This window comes from Ylistrum balloti, unplaced genomic scaffold (assembly GCF_031769215.1).
Source record: "Ylistrum balloti isolate Yb309-2 unplaced genomic scaffold, AGI_CSIRO_Ybal_v1 Utg370230, whole genome shotgun sequence".
NCBI lineage: Eukaryota > Metazoa > Mollusca > Bivalvia > Pectinida > Pectinidae > Ylistrum > Ylistrum balloti.
Genome location: NW_026782190.1, coordinates 1,179,590 through 1,206,708, shown reverse-complemented (window position 1 = coordinate 1,206,708; position 27,119 = coordinate 1,179,590). Strand labels below are relative to the sequence as shown.

The 27,119-nt window shown below is 34.5% G+C and overlaps 1 protein-coding gene across 1 annotated transcript in view; it reads right to left on the bottom strand.

Moving 5' to 3' along the window:
* Positions 1–27,119, bottom strand: part of LOC132552026 (obscurin-like protein 1) — a 134,439-nt gene that overhangs the window by 21,400 nt on the left and 85,920 nt on the right. Inside the window, exon 2 of the mRNA XM_060216171.1 lies at positions 4,046–4,182. Coding sequence (XP_060072154.1) covers positions 4,046–4,182 — 137 coding nt within the window. The remainder of the gene's footprint in view (positions 1–4,045; positions 4,183–27,119) is intronic.

The window sequence follows — 27,119 nt, the reverse complement described above, 5'->3', positions numbered from 1 at the left end:
TGCCCTAAAGTAGAAAAGCATGACATTCACGACATCGTCTTTGACCATGCCATTGTTAATTTTTACTGGTATCGCCATCTTTGATTACTTGTCCAATTGTAAAAATCCTTGTCACTTTGCACATTTTAAAATCTATTTTTTATCGTGGCATTTAATTTTTGTTACCTATGTCCTTGCTGAACGTTGACAAGAAAATGGTACGAGTAAGATTTAAAACATATATAGTGACAACCAAACAGAAAAAGACGATGCTGTTTGTGTTTGAAAAGGGCATATCTATCGTCAGAAGGTCACTGGCAAATGTCAAATGACCATGGCGTATTTAGGTTTCTTTATCTTGTCACCTTAGGTCGTTGTGACTAATTGTTAGTAACGACCTGTCAACTTCAACTTCTTCTCAATATATATACGTGATGAATTAAGCTAATGAGCACTTTACCATCTGTTCTACTACAATATGCACAGCCGAAACTGGTTTGCGAAAAACAATTTGTACGTTAAAAACATATTTCCAAACAATAATGTTTCTCAATTTTACAATAGTATATGAATTAAAGCATACAGACAAAAGACAAGTAGTGAGACGTCATTTCGCGGGGTCACTTTCTCGTCACAGCTGATTCCTTTGTTATCTACCATGTACATGTATTATGTTTAAAACTTCACAGCTGTTTTATAGGGGAGAGTAAATGAACAACATATTGGGAACATTCCCTTTGTATTGTAACATTGTCTAAGTTATGACACTTTTCATTATTCAAGGTATAGGAAAGGCTAATCTACTGGGACATTTTAGATTTACTACCGTAATATGCTATTCTGCAAGAATGCTTTAAACATGTTCTTCAACAATAGCATAAGGTGTGCAAGTGTGTGTACTTGTTTTACGAAATTATAGCTAGTGGACATGGTAGCATTTATGTTTCACTACTAATTTCAAATTTTATAATTGTCCGATAATGAAAATACCAATAATCACTTTGGCATTTTTATTAGATAATAATCACCTTCATATAGCAACAAATGAACCTTTAAGCCTCACTAATGCTTGTTTTAATCACAGAGTTAGGTTTGCTATTCACTAAACACGAAAACATGTGATGGATACATGATCTCAACGAAATTCACTCGTAATTCAGGAACAAAAATAGTCTGTCGAATACCATTTTCTTTTTCTTGGTAATTAACTAACAGCATGTTTGTCAATTTCATCTTTACGTGCTTCCATTACTAGATCCTGTCACGTGAGCGTACGAGAACAAAGTCCTTTCTCAGTAATAGTGCATGCCGATAATTTCCTAAAAAAAATCAGCTTTTATTTTTTGCTTGATTAATTGATTGATTGATTGATTAATTGATTGAATGATTGATTGATTTATTGAATGTATTTACTTTCATATGTTTCCCTATCTGTCGAATACTTTGAAAAGAAGTCGAAGAATTTTACTATACGATCCTACTTTTTCTCTATCCTTCAAGTTGATGTCAATTATTAACCTCCAGTTAACTGTGTGACTCTTTACATCTTAATTTTTTTTTATAAAAACATAAATATTATAAAAGATAAACCTATATATAATTAAGATTTTAATTCAAACAGGTATCGTAAGAATTGTTCAGGGAGGGGTAAAGCCCAGGTTCTCTGAATGTTGTACGGATTTTATACAAAAAAACTTGTTTGCATTTTATTATCGTTATTGTTTTATAACTTGGTTTGAATATCCGTAGTATCCATAATCAGTAGTGTATATCAATAATCTTCAAGAAAATACGAACATGTCAACATAATCATATTTTTTATAAAACGAAGGCAATATATGATCAAAAGAAAGGTTTACCCGGAGACTCCTGAAAAAGTACAAGGAGAATAAGATCATGTGTTCCGGAAGAGTAAGCGTCTTCTGCTTGATCGACGATACCAGCCATGTTAACCTTAGCCAATCCAGATAATTAATGTCACATTCTCAAATGAGAACAAGGTATAAATAACGGAATCAACAGGCAAACTAATGAGCATCAAATATGCCCAGCTTCGTGTCACACAAAGAAATAGAATATGATAGGATATTTTCAATTGTAGCTTATACTGTTTGTAAAAGTTAGTGTACGCGATGAAAAGCATCAATTAGCCATGGACATGATAAGACACATTCATCATTATATGATGATTAACATATCTTGTTATATTTGTCATGCTTCATTTATACACACCTTTTCTTAGTTATGGCCCTTGGTTTGATATACAAGATATACATGTAGAAATATGGTGTGAAGACTGCTCTAACGCCTTCAAGCACGCACTGACATATTGTGATTGACAAATGATTAGTTACACATAGGAGTCAGTTTAAACGCACCATTGGCCAGTTCACGTAGTAGTTACACAATATCAAAGTTTCAAATTTCAATAGAAAGGTATATTAGTCAGCTTTGGTCATTTTAGAAATGTATCATAAAGCAGTCAGATTTCATTGAAAAAGAAAATGGATAAAACATACTTCCAGCCTAAGGAATTTTGACACATTTTCCCATCAGTTTGGATATCGAAAAACATTAATTCGTTCACAGCTTTGCATGTAATCGCTAGCTTCAACATTAGTATCTCTATAAGACTAGTTTTGTCAATTGTTCACATAGGGGGAGATACTTATGTACCCCTTTCTACCATAATGGCGGATGTAACAAAACATCGACAATTGCAATGCCAGTCGAGAGTCAAGTTAAAAAAAGCACCACGGTTGGCATAGAAACATCCGAAACATTTGGAGCACATTCCACATCAACGTTCTAAATATTTAATCAATGATCTTGCCAGACCTAAGTGCGACAAGCCAAGTATGTGTGGGTTTTTTTCTACTTACCATAGTAGGACAGAAAAGCAAATTACTGTGTGATCCCCTGTCACGGTTATCGGAATCTGATCCATTGCATTCTAAAGTTTCCATTTACTTCAATGTCAATCAACGCTTATCCGGTATTTCATTGTCATTACAGTTCACAATACACTTCTAACCTAGATGTTTTGTTTAGATTTTACTTACTCTGTTCAGCTTCTATAAGTTAAACTATGACGGACATTCTTTAAACATACAGTTCAGCATATTTCCTTCTCTGTAGCAGTGATAAAGGTCATACATGTCATAAACGCCTTAGAATGAAAGAGTTCTCAGAGTTATAGGAAATGGTCGCAATACTCCTCATACAGGAATATATTGCATCTACAATTTGCCAGTATGAGATAATTACATGAACTCAGTACTTTCATCCCTCATGGGAAATCAGAGTTGTCGACGTTCACCCGTGTTCAAAACATATGTAAGATAGGGGTTACATGCATGTAAGTATGCACTGTACACTATCAGGTGGCGATAACCAATATGCATGTAAAAGTGTTGTTAGTAAAAGAAAGAATCCTATAAATCCAAATTACAGGTTCAACAATTCACTAGAACAATCAACGTAATTGAATAATGCTATCTTAATGAGCACGGTAATGTGACATCTAATGTAGTTATATTATACCAACAACGGGCGAGTCAGTTTTTACCGCCAATTCATTTGCAAATTAACCTGAACATCAAGTAGATATATAAAAACACCACAGTCTATATTTTCATCTTTTGTAGTTAATTTTATATTTAAGGGTGGTGGAAAGCCGAAGTTCCCGGAGAAAGCACGACCTGCGCCAGTATATAGGCCTCGAGGGGTGGATGCTGAATGATTAAGACTGTGAGATGTCACATGCCATCTTGGCCCCACCTATTTTTTGGGAAGGGCAACTCTATGTAAGACATCAGAAAGAACAACAAAACATATCTGTAAGATTAGCTTCCAAATACCGCTATATATACCTGTAAAGCAGAGGTTTTGTCAGCAAAAAAGCATCACAGAAGAATGGTCCTTACGGAATACAAATTATCAGAGGGGATTGTAATATATTGTGAATATTTTTAACTTTATCAGCGTGAATAAGTCTCTCAGTTGGAAGAACTAAAGACATTACCAGAAACAGAAAAAAGTGAATATAAGATATAGAACTACTTACAAATTTTGTGCCCAAGTTTTCTACTGAGCAAGACAGGATAGCAAGGTCGCCCCTCATGAAGGTGACGTTGTTAGGCGTGGGGTTGAATTTAGGGTCTAATGTCGACTGGAAATCAATCGCCGTCATCATAGGGATACCTAGAAATATACAAGGATTTCGGTCAAACATTTGACAAGTAAACAAAATACAATGAGTCATGTGGCGGGTTCATTTGTTCTGTGGCCACCAGCTCTGCGTTTCTGTTTCACGTAAGATAAGGTTAACTCAAATGTACTTACGTTGGTCGGACCAGAGCAAATGATCAATACACCGCTTAATATTTTGTATACAAGATTGTTTGTTTGTATTTTTCTTTTTTTTTTTTTTTTTTTTGTTTTTTTTTTTTTTTTTTTTGAGGGGGGTTGAGTTGGGGTTGTAATGCATCCTGTATTAAAAGAATTATAAAATGTATGCTGACATAAAAAAAAATAAATAAATAAACAAAGAAAAACATTTTTCATGTTATATGTCAAACATACATGTATCTTAAACGGATAAAGACGTTCGCTGAGATCCGAATTTCAGTAAAATGGCCACACAATATTAATGGAAGATATAACATTGCAAGATCTTGTTCTCGGTAACCGAGAAAATAACATAAACACTTTTTACAAAACCAAGTCCTGAATTAATTTATTAATAACGAACTGTTTGACATTACTAAGAGTCATCATATCGTATTTTTCATTAACATCTGACAGGTAGAATGGATATGAAAACTTTCAAACAATGAAACATCGGTATATTTTTATCATAATACTATAATAACATCGTGTGAACAAAGTATCTGTATCAATGTATAAATAATCATTTGATGTCGGAGCGACTATTTATGCTCACAATTCCGTCTATCGGGTTGGTTTTTCTTCTATATTCAGTATTCTTTAAGGTTGTAAATTGGCATTCTAATCTTAAAGTGTGACTAGTATACATACATGTCATGCTTTTACCAACTTTTTATGGAAGTAGAACTACATCTTAAGATGATTAATATATATATATATACGAACAAGACACACAAGTAAATAGCACCTTTCAATACAAACTTAAAATCAGGCATAGTAGAATCAAATTAAACACACTGTAAACATCAAAAATTTACTGCATCTGAAAATATAATACTGTATCCCAAACTACTTAAAGCTTCTTTTCGAAAAGCTCGTATCTGAATGCGTTAATGAGGTCTTTGGTGCATTTTGTATGGTATGGAATGGTATGGATATTTTTTTTTTCATTTACAATGTATACAAATTACACGAGGGCATTGAGCTGGAATAAGAGGATAAAAGAGAAAAAAACTTTTTTTGACGTGTCGACAGCTGTGACTCTAGTGTTATACATCACATTCGGATAACAACACGTAATTCGGTATTAGTTTTTCATAAGAATAGATCATTAACGCCTCAACGAACGCAAAACGAGGAAAATAACATTACAATCTAGATCGGGTTGTATGATACTGCGGGGTGATTTCAGTGCATGAAATTTTGACGAGTAAAATCTGTGATTGATAGAAAGCAGTCATTGTAAAAATATTATCGCCAGTAATTAATTTCTCCCTCAGGGCAAACCGATGTTGTACGCAACAAATTATCGGAGGAACAGGCAGTTCACTTTCCTTTTTAAACATGTTAACTTTGATGTAATATATAGCTTTTCTCAAGTCATTTTAGGCCTTCATCAATTTGTATTCTTCGTATAAATATTCAGCATTTACATTCATCAAGGTTGTTTATTAAATTATATTGGACATATCATTCTTCTGTTCTCCAGTAGCCGGGACATTATAAGTAAAAGCCTTATGTTGTTCGTGTCGATTTAAATGTTGTTTTTATATTGCCGGAAAAAATATCAAGGGAAAAGATGACGAAACCTAGTATTTTTACGATAAGTGTTGTAGGTACATCAAGATACACAAGATTCAATAAATGCCGCCCTTATTACAGGTTTTGCCCATTTCATCAAGGGAAATGGTAAGTGATCGACAGACAATGCACTTCAAACACATCAATATTAAAACCATTCAGTTTTAAGATACACCGTTTGACAGACTACTTTGATTTTTCATATGTTTTGTAATGTAATCGAAAACATACTAGTAATACACACAAGAAACAAATAATTATGTGTATGTACTATAATGCTGATGACATATGTAGTGTAGATTTTTTTCTATGTAATGGTCTAGAACATTACAAAATCACAATTTTTGGACCACCCAGACGTTCTAACACGTCATGTCTATAGATTATTTAGTTATTGTGTATAACAGCTGTGAATAATGAAGGAATGATTTTGATACTGCAAAATATCATCTGCTCGCATAAGATATGCAAATGTTTAAGTACATATTTAAAACGCGCCATTGTAGCCTTCCAATACAGGACGCACAGGTGCCGCTCTAGTAAAGAATTGAAATACATCGCCTAAGTTGTTACTGCGTGTATGACAAAATGGAATTATTATTGAATAGGCTCTGTGGAGCAGGAAATCCGGTAATAGTAAGATACCACGTGACAGACAGGGGCGAGACTAATAATTACATGCAAACAGTTCTTGTTTTTTTTTTTTTTTTATGCATTGTGTACCTTGATATTTGAACATCACCAAACTAGTTTTGGTTGTGTTCATAACATCTTACAACAGATTGCATTGTATAACTTAACAGACGTTCTACACTGTATGATTCAAACAATGTACTACAATGTTCAAAGTATACTCGCTGTCTACTTAAAATTTATATCTCATTTCCTCACTTATATTATTAAGACAACATTATCTAAACATGGCATTCACATTTTACATAAATAGCTTTCTAGAATAATTGTTCAGTACCTATCATTTGAAACAGTTTTTGGGAATATCAACAAATTTGATTGTCTCATCGACGTCCTTGATGTAAAAACTTTGTATCAAGATACATAATTATTATGCAAGCTGCAAATTATAAACATATGTATCATTTTCATTATTATTATCACTTTTTGTTTTGCATACAATGTATATTGCTAAACGGTTTAGGAAAAAGAAACTTTTTTTTTTCGTTACACTGTGTTCAAGTCTATCAAATTAAGCGTCCGCATTGTAATATTGATTTATATGTTATTTGATAATAGGTTACAACTGTACAATATACTAATCATTATTGTTCTGTTGAGCATGAACCACATGTGGTATGTTTTCATATGAATATTAGGCTAAAAAGTCACTTTTAAACTAATGATTCAATAAAATCAAGGTTTGTTTTTAAGTAGTCATTTCTACGTTTTTTCTTTTGTTAGATTTTTAAACTCATTTCAGCTCTAGAATTTGTTTCTATTGTGTGAACACAACGAGGAAATTCACCTTTAACTAAACCAAGTAGGATTCTAAGCCGATACAAATCCATTACAGAACTCTCTACCACAATTAGGCCGACACGTATTCTTTTATGAATAAATTGGGTTTGTACCGGCTGATAACGTACTTAAAAATAATCCCTTTTTAGAATTGCTGGGTTTCCTAATGTTGTTATTCGAACAGGCGACAACTTCTTTTATTAGCACACTGGACAGGTCTAGCCGTGACGTGACGGACACGGACAGTACTTATCACTAGCGGTTAAGTTCTGACTGTCCGTGTAGGTACTTCCATGCTTTCATTGATCCGTACCGCATCTATCTCAAGAGCGTTCTGATGCTTTTATAATAGCATTCATTATTCCTTTCTGTTATTTCACTATAGTACTGAAAAAAGGAATGTTGGTGTCCCCTTGACCATATAACGCGTTATTGGAATAACACTTAACATCATGTGCATGGCTCTCTTTTAAGTAAGACTGGTTTCTGAAGAAGCAAATTTTCATGCATATTGATCCGTAATTTGTAATTATTGAAATAGATGATAACGGAATTGTATGGCTCTAATTTAACAACGGTATAAAAAAAAAACTGTAATTGTTTCTAAATGAAACACATCGGTGGAGAATGAAAGACTTTTCGGAATTACATTGTAGGTATATTTGTCTTACCGAATGGTACAGTGTATCTTCACTTAAAATCAATGTTAATTAAAACCTCTTTTTTCACACTATATTGCTGTCGGTATGGAATCTACCTGAATTCATCCTTTATAATTACGGTGTATGCAGTGACAATACCCGCCTTGTTAACAATGGACATTGTACGTCAATAAATCAGAGGTCCATGTGTAATTAGCCTTTCATGTTCTTCGTTTAATGATATGTGAAATGGTATAGCACGGAAGTGACCACGTCATAGACCAAATCAGTCATGTCCTACTCAATAATTACAGAAATACCGGAAATGCATTCTCTTGCGTGTACCCTCATGTCGCTATCACGAAACTACAGTCCTGACCTTTATCACATTCCGAAATGATATGCACGTTTTGTATATTCACAAATACACAGCAGATAACTAGCACGATATAACAGTCAAGCATGTGTAGTTATGGTCGTTTGCCGATAATTGAAGATGGGAAGGTTCCATACCGTCATATTATCTTAAGAATCACTGTTATCGACAACAAACATTTCAGCAGGACTCAACCCAATGTCAGATGATCTCTTTCATCCTAAATGCCGATCTAACGCCGATAAACAAACACTACGAGCCTGGCGTACATGTCTGTAATCAAACTGTAAAACAGCTGACATGCCGATCTATTTGTGAAGCGGCAACACTACCGAAGTTAGACCTCCTGTACCGCGCTACCGGTCGTGCAGTGGACGTGTCGGTCAAATGTTTCTTTAAGTACAGGCAAATTAATGCACGGTAGCTTGAAATAGGTGGAACGTAACGCTATGATCAACATAAGTTCTGTTCATTATATTTAGCCCAATTCTAAGCAGACAGAAAAACTGTTCAATATTTCTTTTCAGCATTTCTCTATATTCTTAAATATTTCTATTGTTTTTTTGTTCATGCTTATTTCATACCTGTTGAGATTTCCTCTTTTGAACAGGAAGGTGAAAGACAAACACAGTGAGAGAAACCCAAGCAATGAAAGTTAATATGAATATAATAAAAATACCCTCATGAAACCTTCAACAACTAAAGAGTCCATGGGAAGATTGTACTAAATGTAGAGGCTCGAAAATTATCAGAAATGATATTCTAATTTTCATTTCTATTGTATTACATGTATTTTGGCAGATTGATTATAACCATACCAACACAAAGGGTAGGTCACCACTCCTCTCACTTAACAGGAAATGCTTCCTTCCTTTGGTCACTTTGACAAGGCCTTTTTGACAACGGGGTTTCGTAGGTGCAGACCGGCTTGAAGGTCAGCTATGTTGGGAGATGGCATTAAACTAGGGATGCTGACAGGAACCACCGGGCAGTATAATGAAGATTGACTACTCGCCACATGAATAGTGGTATACATGTGCCTTTATATTACTGTACGTTCTACCACTTTACAGGAGTAAGGATATGAGATTAATTTCAATATGAACGCGGCCATCTAAAGTGTTTTCTTTATGTACTCGATCAAGAAAGCTGATTTGTTAGGAAGGGAAACTGTGTAGATTATTACGTACCTGCCTGTGTTGACTAGTTACATATAGCTGTACCTCTGTATCCGTCATCATTAGGTGACACAGTTAGGCCGTGTTATGTTGACATAGTTACCCTTGTTAACGGCTGATGTATGGCAGTGTAAATTGTTTAGCATATGTCTCTTCTACTTTGGACGTCGGAAGCCGCGGTGTGTGGCCGTAATTGTGTTTGATGAATTAGTCCCAAACTTGTGATTACAGAGTACATCAATCATTGGGTCACACTTAGAGAGTATGAATGTTCACGGGTGATTCTTCAATTGTCTCTTTAACAGTTGAGGTATTAAACTGACTGTAACGGGTCAGGAGTGAGGTACTATTTGGTATGTTGGCAGCAAGGTACAAATCACACTAACGGTCGGGGTAAGGTACTCTTTGGAATGCTGACAGTAAGGGTACAAATCACACTTACGGTCGGGGTACTTATAGCTATGTGAGGGTGTTGTACAAGTGTCACTGTTGCGGCAACTGTTTATGATTATCATATGTCTGAACATCGTAAATTCTATATTGGGTTCAAGTTCTAATGATAATATATCGTGGTATGGCACTTCAAAAATGCGCTTGAATAGCACTTTCATCGTTGAAACTGTCTGCAAATGATATTTGTTGTTGCGACAATATAAAATCGCAAGCCACTTATTTTCGGGATTTCTGTATTATAGTTTTAGTAATTTCCTGTGTCCCTAATACGCGGATCGCAGTATTTCAGCAAGGATTTGTAATCAGCTTTCCATAAAAACGAAAATAATTCCAATATTTCCATCTTCCGTCTCGAATTTTGAAATCTATTTACAAAACACAAATTAACGTTTCGTTCAAATTAGATGACAAGAGGAAAAATGAACTCAACGTTATCCATATCTTACACGTATCAAACTATCACAAAATTTACTTGCAGCTATTCCCACACCTACCGGGAGGATTGGTTTGGCGAGATATCCCCAGTCTACGAATGCTCGGTAATTACATGATTTATAGGGACAAGAGAATAATTTGATTTGTAGAAATCTGGATGTTACAAAAGAACATAAAATATTGTAGAAACTGTATAACAAGGTTTCAAGTCGAGGTTTTAAACAGACCAGATTACTTCCCACAAGATAGCCTTAATCAATTTCTATAATCTCGTCTAAATTGAGCAAAAAATGAGATTGCTGGAAACAGAGATTGGACGGCAATATCAATGTGACCAAAATATATTGTACTTTATTGAAGTCTCTCGTACTGTTAGGAAACTACCAATATTCCTCAAAAATTGAATACTTGTCAAATTTCTGTTAAATTGACAACGAAGCCCTTACCAGACACAGCATTCTGTCTACTTGAAAAGAATTCTTTTCTGTATGCATGTTCAGGGCTCTATACATATACGAAGTGCGCAAATCTGACGTGTGTGGCAGATAATCAAGGTCGTTTAGAATAATTGTTTGTTACACGTGTAGCTACATAAACACGATTGAAGGGTACGCGTTGTTTATCTTTCTCTACCAGTCCTGTTAATGTCTAGTGAACATCAGTATTATAATTAAAACGTCCATCATAATAACGACCCCCGTTTTATAGTGTGCTTTGTAGCGTCTAAACTTTCCCAGTATTAATTTAATGGCAGTTTTGTACTGGTTTATCTTTAAATCCGCGTATATCGCCTTAATTGTATTTGAACCTGCGGTAAAATATCCCGTGATATAAAGAAATGTGACAATTTAGAATATGATTTTTTTTTTATTTCCGTAGACGTTACGACCTCTACTACTTGTGTGTTTGTTTATGTTTGACTTATATCATTCCAATGCCTTTTTGCCATCCATCTATCTAATCCATCCATTCATCCATCCATCCATCCACCGATCCATCCATCAATTCACCCATCCATCCACCCACCCACCCATCCATCCATCCATCCAGCCAGCCAGCCACCCACCCACCTTCCCATCCATCCACCGATCCATCCATTCATCCATCCATCCATCCATCCACCCATCCACCTTCCCATCCATCCATCCATCCATCCATCCATCCACCCACCTTCCCATGCATCCATTCATCCATCCACCCACCCACCCACCCACCCATCCATCCATCCATCCATCCATCCATCCATCCATCCATCCATCCATCCATCCATCCATCCATCCATCCATCCATCCATCCATCCATCCATCCATCCATCCATCCATCCATCCATCCACCCATCCATCCATCCACCTACCCATCCATCCATCCATCCATCCATCCATCTATCCATCCATCCATCCATCCATCCATCCACCCACCCACCCATCCATCCATCCACCCACCCATCCATCCATCCATCCATCCATCCATCCATCCATCCATCCATCCATCACCCATCCATCAATCTATCCATCAACCCAACCAACTAATCACTACCCAAATGCATTTTTTATGATTATGTAAAACACGTTTTGTTTAACAACTTTGACTTGAGATTCTAAATATTTTAACTGGGGAGACATTTTTTTTCAAATAGCATAAGGAATAACAATACTTACGTCAAAACATGTCAAACAATCTAACATACGTACATTCTATTTTATTCTATTCCTTCAGTAACTTTTTGAGAAAGGACAATCATAATCTCGTGTTGCATTAACAGTGGAGATCGAAAATTTTAAAACAAGAACAACAACTTGCAAGCCTGATTTATTCAATGTTTCCAGAAGAGAGTTTTTAAAACTTGATATCTGCTATGGCTTTGACTGCGGTGAAAGTTTATAAATAAATAATTACATTAATTTTCTTACAATATCTTATAAATCAGACCTGGCACTATTCATAAATTCCTATAAACGGAGTTGTGCTCACCGAAACGACTGTTTGGTATTATCGTAAATCACATTTAGTCACACACCCATACAGTTCATACAGAAATCGAGTCTTACGCAGACTTGTTACCCATACCCATCTTAGCATGTGTCATCAAACAGATGTATGATTCTGATTTAGGAAACTTCCGCTGTCAATTGAAACGCGATAAGCGTAGATTTATACGGAACGAAAATAGACATGGAATTCCGTCGAAAGATGAGAAGCAAATCGGTGTCTGTCTGGCAGAAACTCAAAAAATACACTCCCCTAGCAATAAAAAAAGATATCATGATTCGGCCGATCCACAACTATAAATATTAACTAACAGTCGAAAGCGTTCCCAATTATCTTAACGTTGACAGAATTTAATAATAAAAAAAAGCATGCCCTAATTTCATCCAGTGTAATTGGCAATGGATCTGAACGGGGTCTTATGGGGCGACAGATATGTTATTTTTAAGCGCAATTAGACATTCAGAATCCATGAATTTGATTCCTAAATATTCTGGTAATTGCATAGAGAGTAAATGGATAGATAAACCCAATTTGTATGTTATATGCAGCTGGTCACTCTAATGCATTTATCATGTTATTTCTGAAATCAAGCACAATGATACGTCTTTGGTGTTTTCTGAATATATAAGCTTATTTAATCCTGAGTGAAAACTGAAATAACAACTTCAGTACAGAGATTTACAATTTTTACAGCTGCTTGGGATTTGATCTCAACCCGAGGGAGATCATTAGTTTTGCAAACAAGAGGATTGTCTTGAAAATCATATTAGGGAAAGAAGCAATAATTCAAAGAAAACACAATGACCAAAACGTTCACACAGAAAACGAACATTTATCACAGTATCAACACACCTCGGCTAAGAAATTATATCGCTCTAACGCAGACCAAAATAGGAGCAGTATCCTGAAAACTAAAGCATACAGCCGCCTCGCGATCCCATTACCCCAAAATATACACCAGTGACCGAAACGGCGGTCCGAAACATAAGATAGTGACAACATGAAAGTAAAAACAAAGACCAAAATATACGATAGAGAACATTATCTGACAAAGATAGTGTCAACATACTTATACAAAGAAATCCCATATAGAGTTAAGACGTCTTAGAGACATTAAATCACACGTCAACATTTAACCCAACTTACACGACGTGCAAGAACGTCTTCAAGCTTTGACAAACGTACTCTTCAGCATCAGAGCGTGTTTTTTCGTACAGCGGATTTTACATACATGTAGACAGTCTATATAAATTGTCTAACGATATACTGTAAAATCATAGTGAATAAATGACAACAAATCTTTGACCATGAACACGGTTTCGAAAAATATGAATCAGAGTTCTGTTTTAACCTCATACAAACATGAAAACACCAGAAAAAATTTGCTGCAGACCAAATTTTCACGCGTGGTAATAGGTGCCAACTCAGTAAGGTAATCCGCACAGCTATGCGACACTTGACACTTTCCAATCATTTCCACTCATTAGTGGTGTTATTTAAGCCAGGAATTATCTAGTCATTACATTTTTTTTTCAGATACGAGTATAGTAAGTCGACTACAATGAGTTTCAGAGTGACAAAAATATTATTCCCATTAATGTAGAGAACAAGTAGAGAGAAATAGAATTAAATTCAATAGTGACGATATAGGAAGAAAAAAATATAGAACTAAAGAAAAGCAATTTAAAAAGGTATGAAATTAAACGGGTTATTTCTTTTCCCAAATGCCGATAAACTCTATGGAATCAGGACTTTTTAGAACGCGAAATACTATGCAGAAAATAGATTAAAATAATCATATTACGGAAACAAGTAGCGGTGTTGTATCAAATATCTCACATGTTGCCAAAGATTCCTGATGTTTGGTATCTTTTCGCATGTTCTTTTCATTTAGTATAAAGAACATCCCTATTAGAACTCATTTTATCGTAATACATGCCTTATCAATAGATATATACTAGGTATATACACCTTTGCACTGTTGATGCAGTTATGTGACTGTAATAAAACAGACTCTTTGGATGCTGATCACCAGAAATTGATTGCCATCATCTCAGCTTAGATGTTGCGAGGTCGTAGAATTACAAACAAGACGAAACAATATAATTCTAATTGCTGATTTACATTACGGTCTCCGTTGTAGATAATAAATCATAGTAATACACTTAAATTGCAAATTCAAGGACTCTTTGATACTTTCTTTAAGTCATATGTGCCTCATAGACGGCCATGCATGTTGTCACGCTATGACCGAGACGAAAAACTTTCATATGTTATATTACTCATCCGTATTCTTCAAAATTTCTCTCGAGGTGACATTACATTTGAGATGAGAAAACGGTCTCTTTGAGGGGCGGTGTAATCACCTACGACCTCTCAATCTATTTCTTCACAGGATCCATAATACTAAGCAGCCGAAGTATTTAGTCATCAAAATAATCAACACTGACGTTAGTACATATGAAGCGCCAGAACTTCTATCCAAATGATATTTCAAAGTTGTAAATGAACCGCCAGACAGCAATTTCGGCGCTCTATTTTAGTGCTTCTAGAACTAGTGTCGATACAAAAACCTATTGGCGACCTTTTGCTTTGGATGTTATTGTTGGCAATGCCTACTTTGTGTCACGTGGTGAATACGGTTTGCACGGCAGATCCAATTAGACGATACAAATAAAAATGTTGATATATTCTCGAATTTTCTGTTGAACGCAGTACAAAATAGAGCACCCTGATGGGGGATTTTCTTAAAATTTCTAATGAACTGAACTTAAGCTATTTGCCAGATATACATAATGAGTATTTTGTTAGAAATCCTAGATGTCAAGGATGCCCACTGAAAGTTTTACGTGACTATACGTGAAAACAGTATTTGATGTGAAAATAAATAATTAATAATATGACCAAACAGTGGTCTTAGACATGACGTTTTATGCTTGATAAATACTATATATGTGTGACCTTAACGTGCGTTTTTTTAGGAAGGATTACTTTATCAGCCAATATCCATTACCTATTGGCGCTATCATTCAATGTAAACAATTCTTTTCATATCATAGCTGCCAAATCGGAAGCGATGAATTAGGGATAAAACAATTAAATAGAAAAGAAAACATTTAAAGGAGGAAACATGGACTTATGATTGACAGCTTAGAATAAATTAATACTTAGGTTATAAAAATTATCAAATTGGCACCAATACTCACACCCAAAAACGAAACAAAAATAATTCCTTTTATGCTAAAATTATGAACAATAAGAATATGCATAAGAAAAGGGATATTATTTGTCCAGTAATGTTATCAATATTAGAAATTGAATTAAGCATATAATTTAATGATAAATTCATATTTGATGTTAAAAGAGCAGGTCACAGTAAAAACAGTTAATCAAATTGCTTATCTTATAGGTAAACAATCCAAGAAAATGTTGAAACATTGTTCACCTCATTTAGTATCAAGAGGAACTACGTTCTGTTATTTAACATAAATTTATAAGCTGTGTACCGATTTTTTGTGTTTCTGGAATATGTTTACCTGAATTCTCAATTTATTTGGTCAACACTTCATTCCTCAATTGGACATAGGGTGTAGTGTGCGTCAAGAGACTGAATGATTGAAAGTAACAACACCGGGAAGATAGCACACTTAAAAAACAAGGTGGGGTATTGCAGCTGTGATTGAAAGAAGCTTTCAAACGTCAACATAAAATGTTGTACAAGAAAGAACCATTAGCACTCGGAATATTCTGTCTTCAGTAAGAAACACATTTCTGTTCGACAGAAATCTATATACCGAACAAGGGTTTATAGAGCAGTCCGGTATATTATTTTGGCTTCATGGAAGCAAAACGCTACCATATATCAGTGCGGCTACGCCGCCAACAGGTCATGCCCTTAACAAAAAGGAAACTTCTCTATGCCAAAGCATGCGGTTTCATGCTCGGCTGGATTGAAGCAGTGTCTGCGATGGAGTCATTATTGTTACAAATGACAGGAAATATTATATCGCAGTGACTTAGCTTCCAAGTTCGTCGATAATCCTTTCATACAGTTTGACAACGCCACAGAGCACATCTCAATGAAAATCTTTGCTACTAGAGAGATGCCTATGTCTTATTTAAAAGACGGTTTTATGGTAACCTTCCCATGTATAAATGAGACCCCGGAGGCGCAAAGGGAATATCTGTATTAGAACAACCATGTCGAAGTTGTATCGGTTCAATTCTTAGAAATACACAAATAGCAATAATCTCGGGGCTAATTCGTAGCAAGAAAACTCGAGGCAATGGACACAATGCAGATGACTGGTCAAAAAGTACAATAATTCAATGACCGCAGATATGCTGGATATTTGTTTGGTCAAAGGTCGTGAAATTGTGTCTAACATGATTGCATTTAGACATTCAATACTTGCCACTAAATACGAGAAATCGTAAACTTTTATTTTAGGTAAACTTTGCGAGTACAAAAAATCTTTTTGGAGTCATTTTGGTAAATGTATGTGCCCTTCAAATGACCTCAAACAACAAGCTAGCAAGCATACAAACGTAATATGAATTAATCCTGTCGAGCATGATGTCTATTTCTATCTTACCAGTGAATCATAGATTGTTTATAACATGACATCGTTACCCTTTAAATTGACATCATTTTAATGGTATCTTATATCTTACGTCATCCGGTGTCCGTAGGAAATGGAATAAACTATAAATAATCAAGGGAAATGCATGTTTCGTGTACAATCATGAACGATTCCTGAACAGTTATAGGCAAAATGTACCGACATTATTATCGAGATGCTTCCTTTCTCCTAAGCCTTTGTATTCTGGAAACGATATTAATTTGAAGAAGTGTCATTTATTAAAATGCTCATAGAATCCTGATTATCATTTTGTTACTTAAGTCGCAAAACGATTTCAGATCAAGATTTAAGGTTTTATTACTTAGTATACCTGCCTTCAATGCCATTTTGTTTCACTTTTTCGATATATCAGCTACACAACAACTTTCCCTGGTTAATTATCTGGCGTAGCACACGCCTTCTTCGAAACATTTGCCCTAAATATGTCGCTTGTGCAGCAGCGTGTCTCGCTGAAGTATTGGAGTAAACCAAGAGGGCCCTGATAAGCCGTAAAATATTGTCGTTAATGTTGAATAATCGAAAAAGAGATTAGAACGGAATAAACGTGAGGTGTCTTAAAGGAGGGATGTCAATCTGGGTCATTGAATCATCAACCTTAATTCTTCAGGAAAATACGTTAAGTTTCACTGCATCAAGTGGATTATTCAAAACATTACATTTTTTCAAGTGATTCCTTTTAAAAAAGAATATCGGACTTTTGCAATGAAGATTTACAGTTAGGTTGTCTTAAATATCCAATGCAATTGTGATAACTATGTTTTTTTGCGATTTCTGCGAACAATATTTGGTCACAAAAAACTAAGGTGAAAGAAATGATAAATGTAGGTTGCACCATATCTTTTATAACTTTCTATTTCTCATCAATAAATTTTAAATTACCTAAAGGTTCCATTTATCAACGTTATGATATTTTATATTTTGGCAAAATTGATTAAATTCTAAAATAACTCATAATGCATACTTGGCAAATTACTGACTTTACATGAACGTCCAGTGCCTGGTCAAGCTATCCAAACCAAGTTAGATAAACTTCGGTTTTACCTGTCAATTTCAATTTTAATGGTACAACATTTGTTCTACAAGGATGCGATTAGAAACATGGGGACGCCGTGAATGCTGACACTCCTTTACGGACAATTCGAACTGGGTAGACTAGACAAGAAACAGAGGCGAAAATGTAAAAATAGTTTGTAATGTGATGAAACAGCATGGTAAACTCTTCAGTAAAAAAGAAATACCTGTTTGCTGTCGTATGCTCCTGATATAAAATCACTATGCACACGAACGATAACCAAGATTGAAATTGTCATTATATTTGTTTTTCAGAATACACCAATATCCGAGAGAAACCCATTAATATTTCTCACTATGATTAGCGAGTGTCTGATTATAACTGGTTGTAAAAGATTTTATCCAATTATATTTAAAAGAAAATTCTTAGCGGCAGTCGACTTTGGTGTAAAGATGAAGGACAGTCCGTGGTTAAGATATAAAGATACTCAGGAATGGTATTCATCAGTAAAAATAAAGAACAAAATAAAGTAACAGTGTTTATCGATTTATGGTACATATTCGTTCTGATCAGAGCGTTGTGCTGGTAACATCTCCAACTGTTCTGAACAATTTATACCAGCAGTCAGTGGCACACCGAGCCTGCTGCCAATATTTCTGATTACTTGATTTTAACAAATGTTGATAACATTTATAAATTGGACCGTGTAGTTGATCAGTGTATGTGATACAACGTGTATTATACAATATCACTTGCATTTAACTTGTTTAAGGACTGGATAGCTCTGCATACTGATGGATATCATATTTCTAAATTGATCACAGGCTAGAGTTAACAAAACCATTATTGGTAAACAATATCCTCTTGGAAGTCACTAAACAATAATGATAATTAATTAATACATGTATGATTTTAAATCCTTAAACACGGCGGAGTTGTTTATGCTCATAGTGTAACTTAATTCTGAGAAATGAAAATTCGACATCAGAAGAAATTTTGAAATCATCAGAAATACTCAGCAGTCATTTCAATTGAATTTTCTAAACAAATCAGCTACTCAAGCGCTTTTCTTTTTTTGTTCGTGTGTAGGGACAGCAGACTGTGAATCAGTGTTTCGGATTCAGTACTTACACCAGAAAGATTGTACATAATACACCCAAATAAACAGTACCTTCCACAACAAATTTAGATTAAGATAGATTAGAGGGAAATAATCAATAAAACTGCATCAGTGCTTTCGACATTCTATTTGGTCAATCAAAGAAATTTGAAATTAAAAACACTGAAATGTCCACCTTCTACAAATTCAATTGTACAGTGAAAAAAAAACATTTGTAGTATTTTTCAATACAAGTTCAGAGACAGATACTGTAGAACAAAACAGTTATTAACACTGCATCATACGAACAAGACTTTCGACAAATCGAATTATTAGTCATCATAAAGTAGTTTATTGATTTATATGGTTTTTGATACAGAATCTTACATACAGCATCGTTTAACAAAAGTCACATTCAGTAAAAATCTATAAAAATACATCTATTTTGGTATTGCTTACCTACAGAAGAGTATCTAACGTAAATACGAATTCATTGGTCTATATATGACTTGCATCACGATGGTTTCTCTTTACCGTTTCTAGACTTACAAAGTGATAGCTGTCACGTGGTACACCTGAGAATTACCCATTAAATCGACAAATGTCTTTATACACCATTTCAGTAAGACTTTAACGACATATGCCCCATAGTTGTTCCCTGAAGAAATAATGTAAAATAATCTAAAATATTTATTTCACCAATTCATCGACGTTTGCATCTATTCACATTGGATTACAGCTTCGGGTATCATATAAAGTTTTCAGAAATGTCCATCACATACAGACGTGTGTTCAGTACTTTTCAGGATCGGGGAGTGTCTACGATGCAGTATATGTATATCATATATATTGAGTGAATCTGATGAAACAGGCTTTGCTTCAAATTACTGTACTGTGGTTCCCGTAAAATAGCGGAGCTTAACGTATTCGATGGTGTATTAAAGATGCATCAACATAAATTATGTTTTTATTGGTCTATAAATGGATGGTTTTATAGTTTAACTCGATACTAGACTCATCATGTGTTAAAGTATGTCAAATGCTAAGTGAGGGGTTGTTATTTACCATATTTTCATTATTGTATGTTCAAAAATATCACAATACTGTGCGAGTAAAATGACATTAACGAAATGTTTATTAGTGTCATTGGTGAATGCTGTAAAGTAAGACCAAGTGTTTCGGAAGGTTCATGGATGTATTTGATGTTTGCTAGTATTGAAATTGTATCAAAGGATAATATGAAAGTTCAGCCGTTTCTATTTAGTGATGGATTCAGATTTCAAAGTACACTTTTTTCGTGAACGAACACTGTAGTGACTGTCTCTTTGTGGACTGGTAATCTATATGCAACACTAATAGTTCAAATCAAAATGTTTATTAACTAAAATGTCACTCCCTGGACAACAAAGACTGCAAAGGAATGGAACACCATTCCATGTTAAAAGGAGCGACGCCACGCCACTTCAGACGCGTGAAATATTTGTTTTCTTACATCTTAGTGAAAAATATACGAACAATTTACATTTTAATATGAGGTATCGATGACTCCATGATACCTAGGCCGGACAAAAAAGGCTTTGGGCAATAGACACAGCGCAAAATTCAAAGCATTAACTTAAAGAAGAACACTAAAAAACTAAGAGGTTTTAATAGCTAATATAGGAGGTTTATTTTGTCGCCTTTTGCCATATTTTGTATATGCTTCTTTCATATACAAGGTGATGACCTTGAAGTCATTGAAGAATTTAAGTTTGAAGCAAAATGTTCGAAGTTATATATTACTTATTACATCAAAGGCGACTGCACCGTTCTGGATAATTTTTATTTTTCTCTTGCCTAGAGAAAGTCGTTCAATTTGAATTTATTCTAGATAACACAATTTAAAAGGGAAATATCACGCATAAATAGCAAAGAAACATACCCTTAAATAAGATTATAAAACTTACTTTGGCTAGAATGTGAACCCAATTTAAAGGTATTGTAACATTATTTTGATAGCGTCTTGTATTGAATTATACGGAAGTGTTGCAAAAACCAACAAGAAAATACCGAAACCTAATATTTTAAACTTGTGTTTAAAAATCATCTGAACACATTTTTTATATAAACTCAGAGCAAAAGGAAAATTTACTGGCAAGAATTTTAAATAAAGTAAAAGGAAACAATGGTCACAGATTAGTAATATTCCAATACAATGACATCTTACACAGTCCGCAGTATTTAAGGAATTTTGTTCTTATATGTAGCATCGGTATACCGGAGCTTCAAAATGTGTGTAAGGCACTAATGTAGTATTCAGTTAGTAGTGATAGAACATCTATCTCACCGCACCTTATTGTTCTAATCTTAAGCCGGCGGCATCATTTGTCCAACAGGGTACCTAATTAGGTCACCAAATATCACCAGGAACAAGGTGCTGGCAGACTCTCCAAACCTAACACCGCCTACGTGTTTCCTTCTTGTAAAATTCAGAGCTGAGACGTTAACGCTTTTATTATCTCAATACTCTCATTGCAATTTGTTTTGATTTAGGTCAATTCGACATTTTTGAAAATAAACAGGCATATACACATTGAAGCAAACCCGGATACAAACGACAACACTTTATATAAAAAATAAAGCAAAAAAACAATATCAGTAAAGCTGTTTTGATTCTTCTTCTCCAGAAATGTCATTATCCTGTAATCAACCAGCCATTTATTAATGGGTTTTGCATGCGAGAGGTCGTTGTTAGAATTGTTAGTTTGGAAAACGTGACACTTAGGTATTTTACATCGTAAGGCAAGTTAATGGTATGATTTTTCTATGAATAAAAGGTTCAAAAATTATTTTTTCGTTAGGACAGTCATATTATAAGAATAAAATTAATTGTTAATTTGTATTAGAAACGAGATGCTGACGGAAGAAGAGTTATATCTAAATGGTATCAGATACAGTCACGCCAAATAGCATATCTTTTTCCTGTAGGCATTATTTGAGCAATATATTTTCACTATATAAAACTAAATCTTTTTTCTTTGTCAAAATTACTTAACAAGCATTACAATAGTACAACATCAAGTCTTATAAACAGTAGCAAGTTTGAGATCATGGATTCTACTGCTTCACTTTAATGGAAATGGACCGAAAAAGAATCAAATGTCTGAAAGAATTTTTTAAAAAGTCCTTATGAAAATTTACTTTTATTGTTGTGTCTTTTGTTTAATTTTAGATTATGCGATTGGATTTTTTTACCAAAAGATACCACACACGTAGAACAGCATTTAATAGAAACTGGCTGTCCATACGACGGACGAGTAGATTTCAAGATTACTAGACCTCCGTAAAGATTGCCGTCCTCTTTATTTGTAGTTATTCTCCAGAGACTAGGGTAATGCATGCCTGCTAGAACTCGGAGTGCTACTCCAAGCATGCTTATCACAAGTTCCTTTGTGAGATAAGTTCTGCACGCAAGGAAGACATATTATACAAACAGACGAGAAAATAACTAAAGAGTTAGATAGGGTGTTTCATACAAGAATATCACGCCAACTCTGAAACATTTTTGCCTAAAACTACGTTATAGAAGTGCAATTTTCACCTCAGGAGAATGTTTTTATTCTCTTAGTGTTAAAATTAGTTTTTTTTTCTAATACTAAGGTTTGTTTTTATAAATGGCACTATGGTGTTTTATCACATACTTATTTCATTCGTCCATGTGATATTTTTGTGCATGTCACTAGCGCAATATATCGTGGAGCGGTTTCCATTGGCTGTGCCAGCCAGAAATAATACACTCTAGTGGAATCATCATAGAAACAATGACGTCACGTTATGAGTTAAAAATAGCTACCTACTCGGTTTTTTTGTTTTTTTTCTATCTCAATTTCTGACTTTAAAACCCACTATATGTCAAAAGTTTTTTGTTCAAATTTATTTGATATACTTTATCTCAATTTTGTTTTCTTTTCTTGCGAGGTTTTGTGAAAATCATCTCGAACTTTTAATGTTTCCATGGTTCACAAAAACAAAAACCTCTGATATGCCTTTTATTTTGAAAATTTATAAATCACCTCTTTATTGAAATGGTTGCTAAGAAAAACATCGACGATCTCTTAAAAAGAAAATACGACAGTTCCCAACGTGGTATTAAGAGTGAAAGATTGTCCATTTCCTTATACGATTCGAAATCTTAATTCAATACTGAATTGTCAGCTTTATCCATTGTTGTTCAAATTGTTCTCATTTGGGAACATGGCATTACTTACTTAGGTAGATCAAGATTTACGAGCCAGGTTTCACCGATGAAGGTTCTTACTCCTCTGTAACACCTTAGTTTGTGCCTTTGTTTAGATTCTGTTAACATGTACTTGTATTTGTCTTTTTTATATGCACTGCAGAGAAACAAAAAGAAATATAAATTCTCTTCTGTATTCTTACAGTAAAACAATTGGAAAAAACAAACTAATTCCTTCTCGAAGATGAAAATTTGCTTTCCTACCTACATGTATTAGTGTACTATGCACACCTGTATCTCATCTAATGAAGTATTGTTGTTAGTCATATCACATGTACTACTAAACAGACTTTAAAAGACGTATGAATGTTCGAATCCATACAATGCGTGATCCTTAACCATATACGCTGCTGTTCCATACCGTCATCGTATCCAAAATGTTGGCCATAGGTAACAAAAGGTGGAATGACACGATGTAATGATAAAAATGAATACCCAAATCAAGGAAGGTTCGCCGCTCCCGGTATCGGTGCAGAAAGTAACTACTTAACGAACAGATGGGGATGGGGGAGGGATTAATATCATAAGCGATAAAAGGCTCAGTAATCGTAAATGCCGACATTGCATGTGCTATCTAGTAAGTCGTGTCTGACTGCAAAGAATAAAATAGATTTTTGTGAGTTCGTAGGATGCGTCTGGCTGTGTCTACTTTGTTCACAAATACATCATGTGACTGCTTGACGGGGTGTTTATAATCTATCAAAAAGTCATATAAGGATACCGGAAATTCGTAGCGATGCACCTGTCCTTGGGGAAAGCATTTATTGGAATGATAACAATGGTCATAAAGGAAAGGACGTGGAACAGAACTTGATGATATATAATTGTTTTGAAGTAGAATATGTTGAGTGAAATAACACGCCAGCCATTGCTTTACTTAATTATTTTTCCGAGTTAAAACGTATTTTCTAATGGTTTCTGAAGTAGGAATATATTAACATGTAATTATTACATATCGACTCACTAGCTGTTCCCCCGTCACCCAATGGTATTAGTAACGCTGCCATCCACTTTTACAATACTGTTCAAACTCTCACGTTTGTTGAGTAGGCCAGTAATATTTAAATCTAATTAGCAAATCGCAAAGTTAACAATCTTTAAGTTAATTAATTGAATAATTGCATTGTCCCATTATTCGACCTTGAAACGTGATAAAGCTCGACTATCTTGTAGAATAACTGTCTTTAGCATCGGAAACTCTGCAAAAAACCTTGAAACTAGGTTAATGTTCCCTGTTAAACGCAATCCACCAATTACTCAATTATGAGATATGACATGTAATATGAATGCTTTGCCAGATATTCTGTAATTTCATTACTGATAATCTTTGTTATTCCTGTAACTGAAAGATTTACAAATTTTGAAAAAACATGCTACATTATTTGTGCCTTAAAATGAAAACAGAATAGAGCGTTGGTGTGGTATTGATTTCTGTCACTGCTTTTTAAATTGACTTGATAGACGTCATTCCTTAGGTGTCCATTATGGACGTCAGATTGTTACTAAAACACCTTGAATGTATGTACGAGGATACATAAAACATCGACATGATATACTTTTAATGCATTTCAACGAACTGCTCGGTAAGCATTTCCTTGGATTTATGGATGTATTTTTTTCGATCCAGACACGGAGGTTTTAGTTGATGTAAAAGATAAACTTTTCATGTTTGACATAAAGTTGTGTTTCTGAGTTCTGAGATTATACAGGATAGGCCAATATATAGTACATTTCAATTTAGAAAATGTCAAAAAACGACTGAAGACTTTTATTTCTCTTATGATTGGTAATTTGTCTAAAACAGTGATGACGTTAAGTATCAATAATGGAATGATATTACGCGCGAGACAGATAATTTGAAGAACGTCTAGTGATAGATAAACCCCTGAAAAGTAAACTGTGAATAAGATTATTTGTTCTTGAAGGGTTAGCGTCTTCTGCTTCTTCAACGATACACCTGATGACATGTCATGTCCATGGAATTAAAATATGAGACTGCAAATAAATAAAGCACATCTTGATCACATCATCGGAGATATCAACTTATATCGAACACACGGAATCTAACGTCATGAAACGAACTATTTTCAAGGGAAATATTGATAGCAGCCATGATACGTCCTCAAAGTTTTAATCAACCTGCATCTTTGCTGTGTTGTAAGTTAATCCATCCAATGTTGATATCTTCCTTTATCACATGATCTATGTATTTTTTTTTTTTTTTTTTTGTAATATAACAGCTTATTGTAACATCAACTTAGAAAATGAAATGACGTCATATATTCACAGAATCCATTTATAGCACGGCAATATAAAATTGAGACCAAATGTATAGAGTGAACATGACTTGATAAACGTAGAAATGTCTGATTTCTACCTTATTTAATTAAAAAAAAACAATTATGTGATACAGTGATTGCTAAATTCTGTTTAAGATGTTATTTATGAAACTCATCATAGAAGAAATTAATTTCCATGGGAAATCAATGCATGACGTTTACAATATGTATCGTAATGTTACCTGTTCAGTTATCCCTTTTGTTTATGGTGTTAATAGATACCTATACCAACGACTAATGGAGGAGAGTCTGTCGTGTCTTGTTATTTTAAAAACATTATAATTACATATAAAGTGAAATTGAAAGAAACATGCATTGTACAAGCATACTTTTTGAAATATCTACTTTGCTGACATTTCAAATTATTTTCTTGGCTAAGTTTTCCAAGAGAGAAATTCGTCGTCACCATTGTTCGTATATCTGTGCTATTCTATTATCCAGCTTGATACATCGCTTTTTCAAGTGATAGAGGGACGCATAGCGTGATGCCTATCATCTTCAACGCAGACTTGTCATCTCGTCAAAGTGTTTAGGGAAGTGTTCAGGTATAAACCAGTGTCAGCTAAAAACCGCTTGTCAGTTATGTTATTTTAATTTTCTAGAAAACCGTGATGCGCTTTTATAGATTCTACAAGTTTCGGGATGTAAGGAACAGGCATCCATACGCCCCTCAGATAAAGCTAACGTTCAACAAAGTGATGGCGTTACTGACGCTAATGATAGAGGGCATTGATTCCTGGACAGATTCCGTGGACCACATGACTTTGTTGAAGATTCGAACAGACTGTGTCTTTTTCACCAAAACCGAAAGTCATGATCTTTCACGATTTATCGATAATTCATTTCCCAACCTATACCACATTTGCAGACATTTTTTCACATTGACATTGTTGTGATGCCGTTTTCTGGAACAATAATGACCTCTGGTTTGATAATCACGAACTTAACATGGACGCTATTATCCTTCGTGTTACAAGTTAGATTAAGAGTCATCATTTTTTTATAACGGTTGCAATTGCTCTCAAAGGTTGCAGAATCTTTCAAGATGTATTGTTCTAGTATCAAATGAACGCGATATATTTCATGATACATTTATTCATTTATACTCTTTATCGTAATCATTTATGTTGATAATCAATTATCTTATTTGATAATATACATAGGTGAATTTTCTCGATTTAGAGACTTGATGTTAAAATTTCACCAAACAGGCATGTTCAGTTGCTGAGCAGGGTTACCAATCAAATCGATTTTAA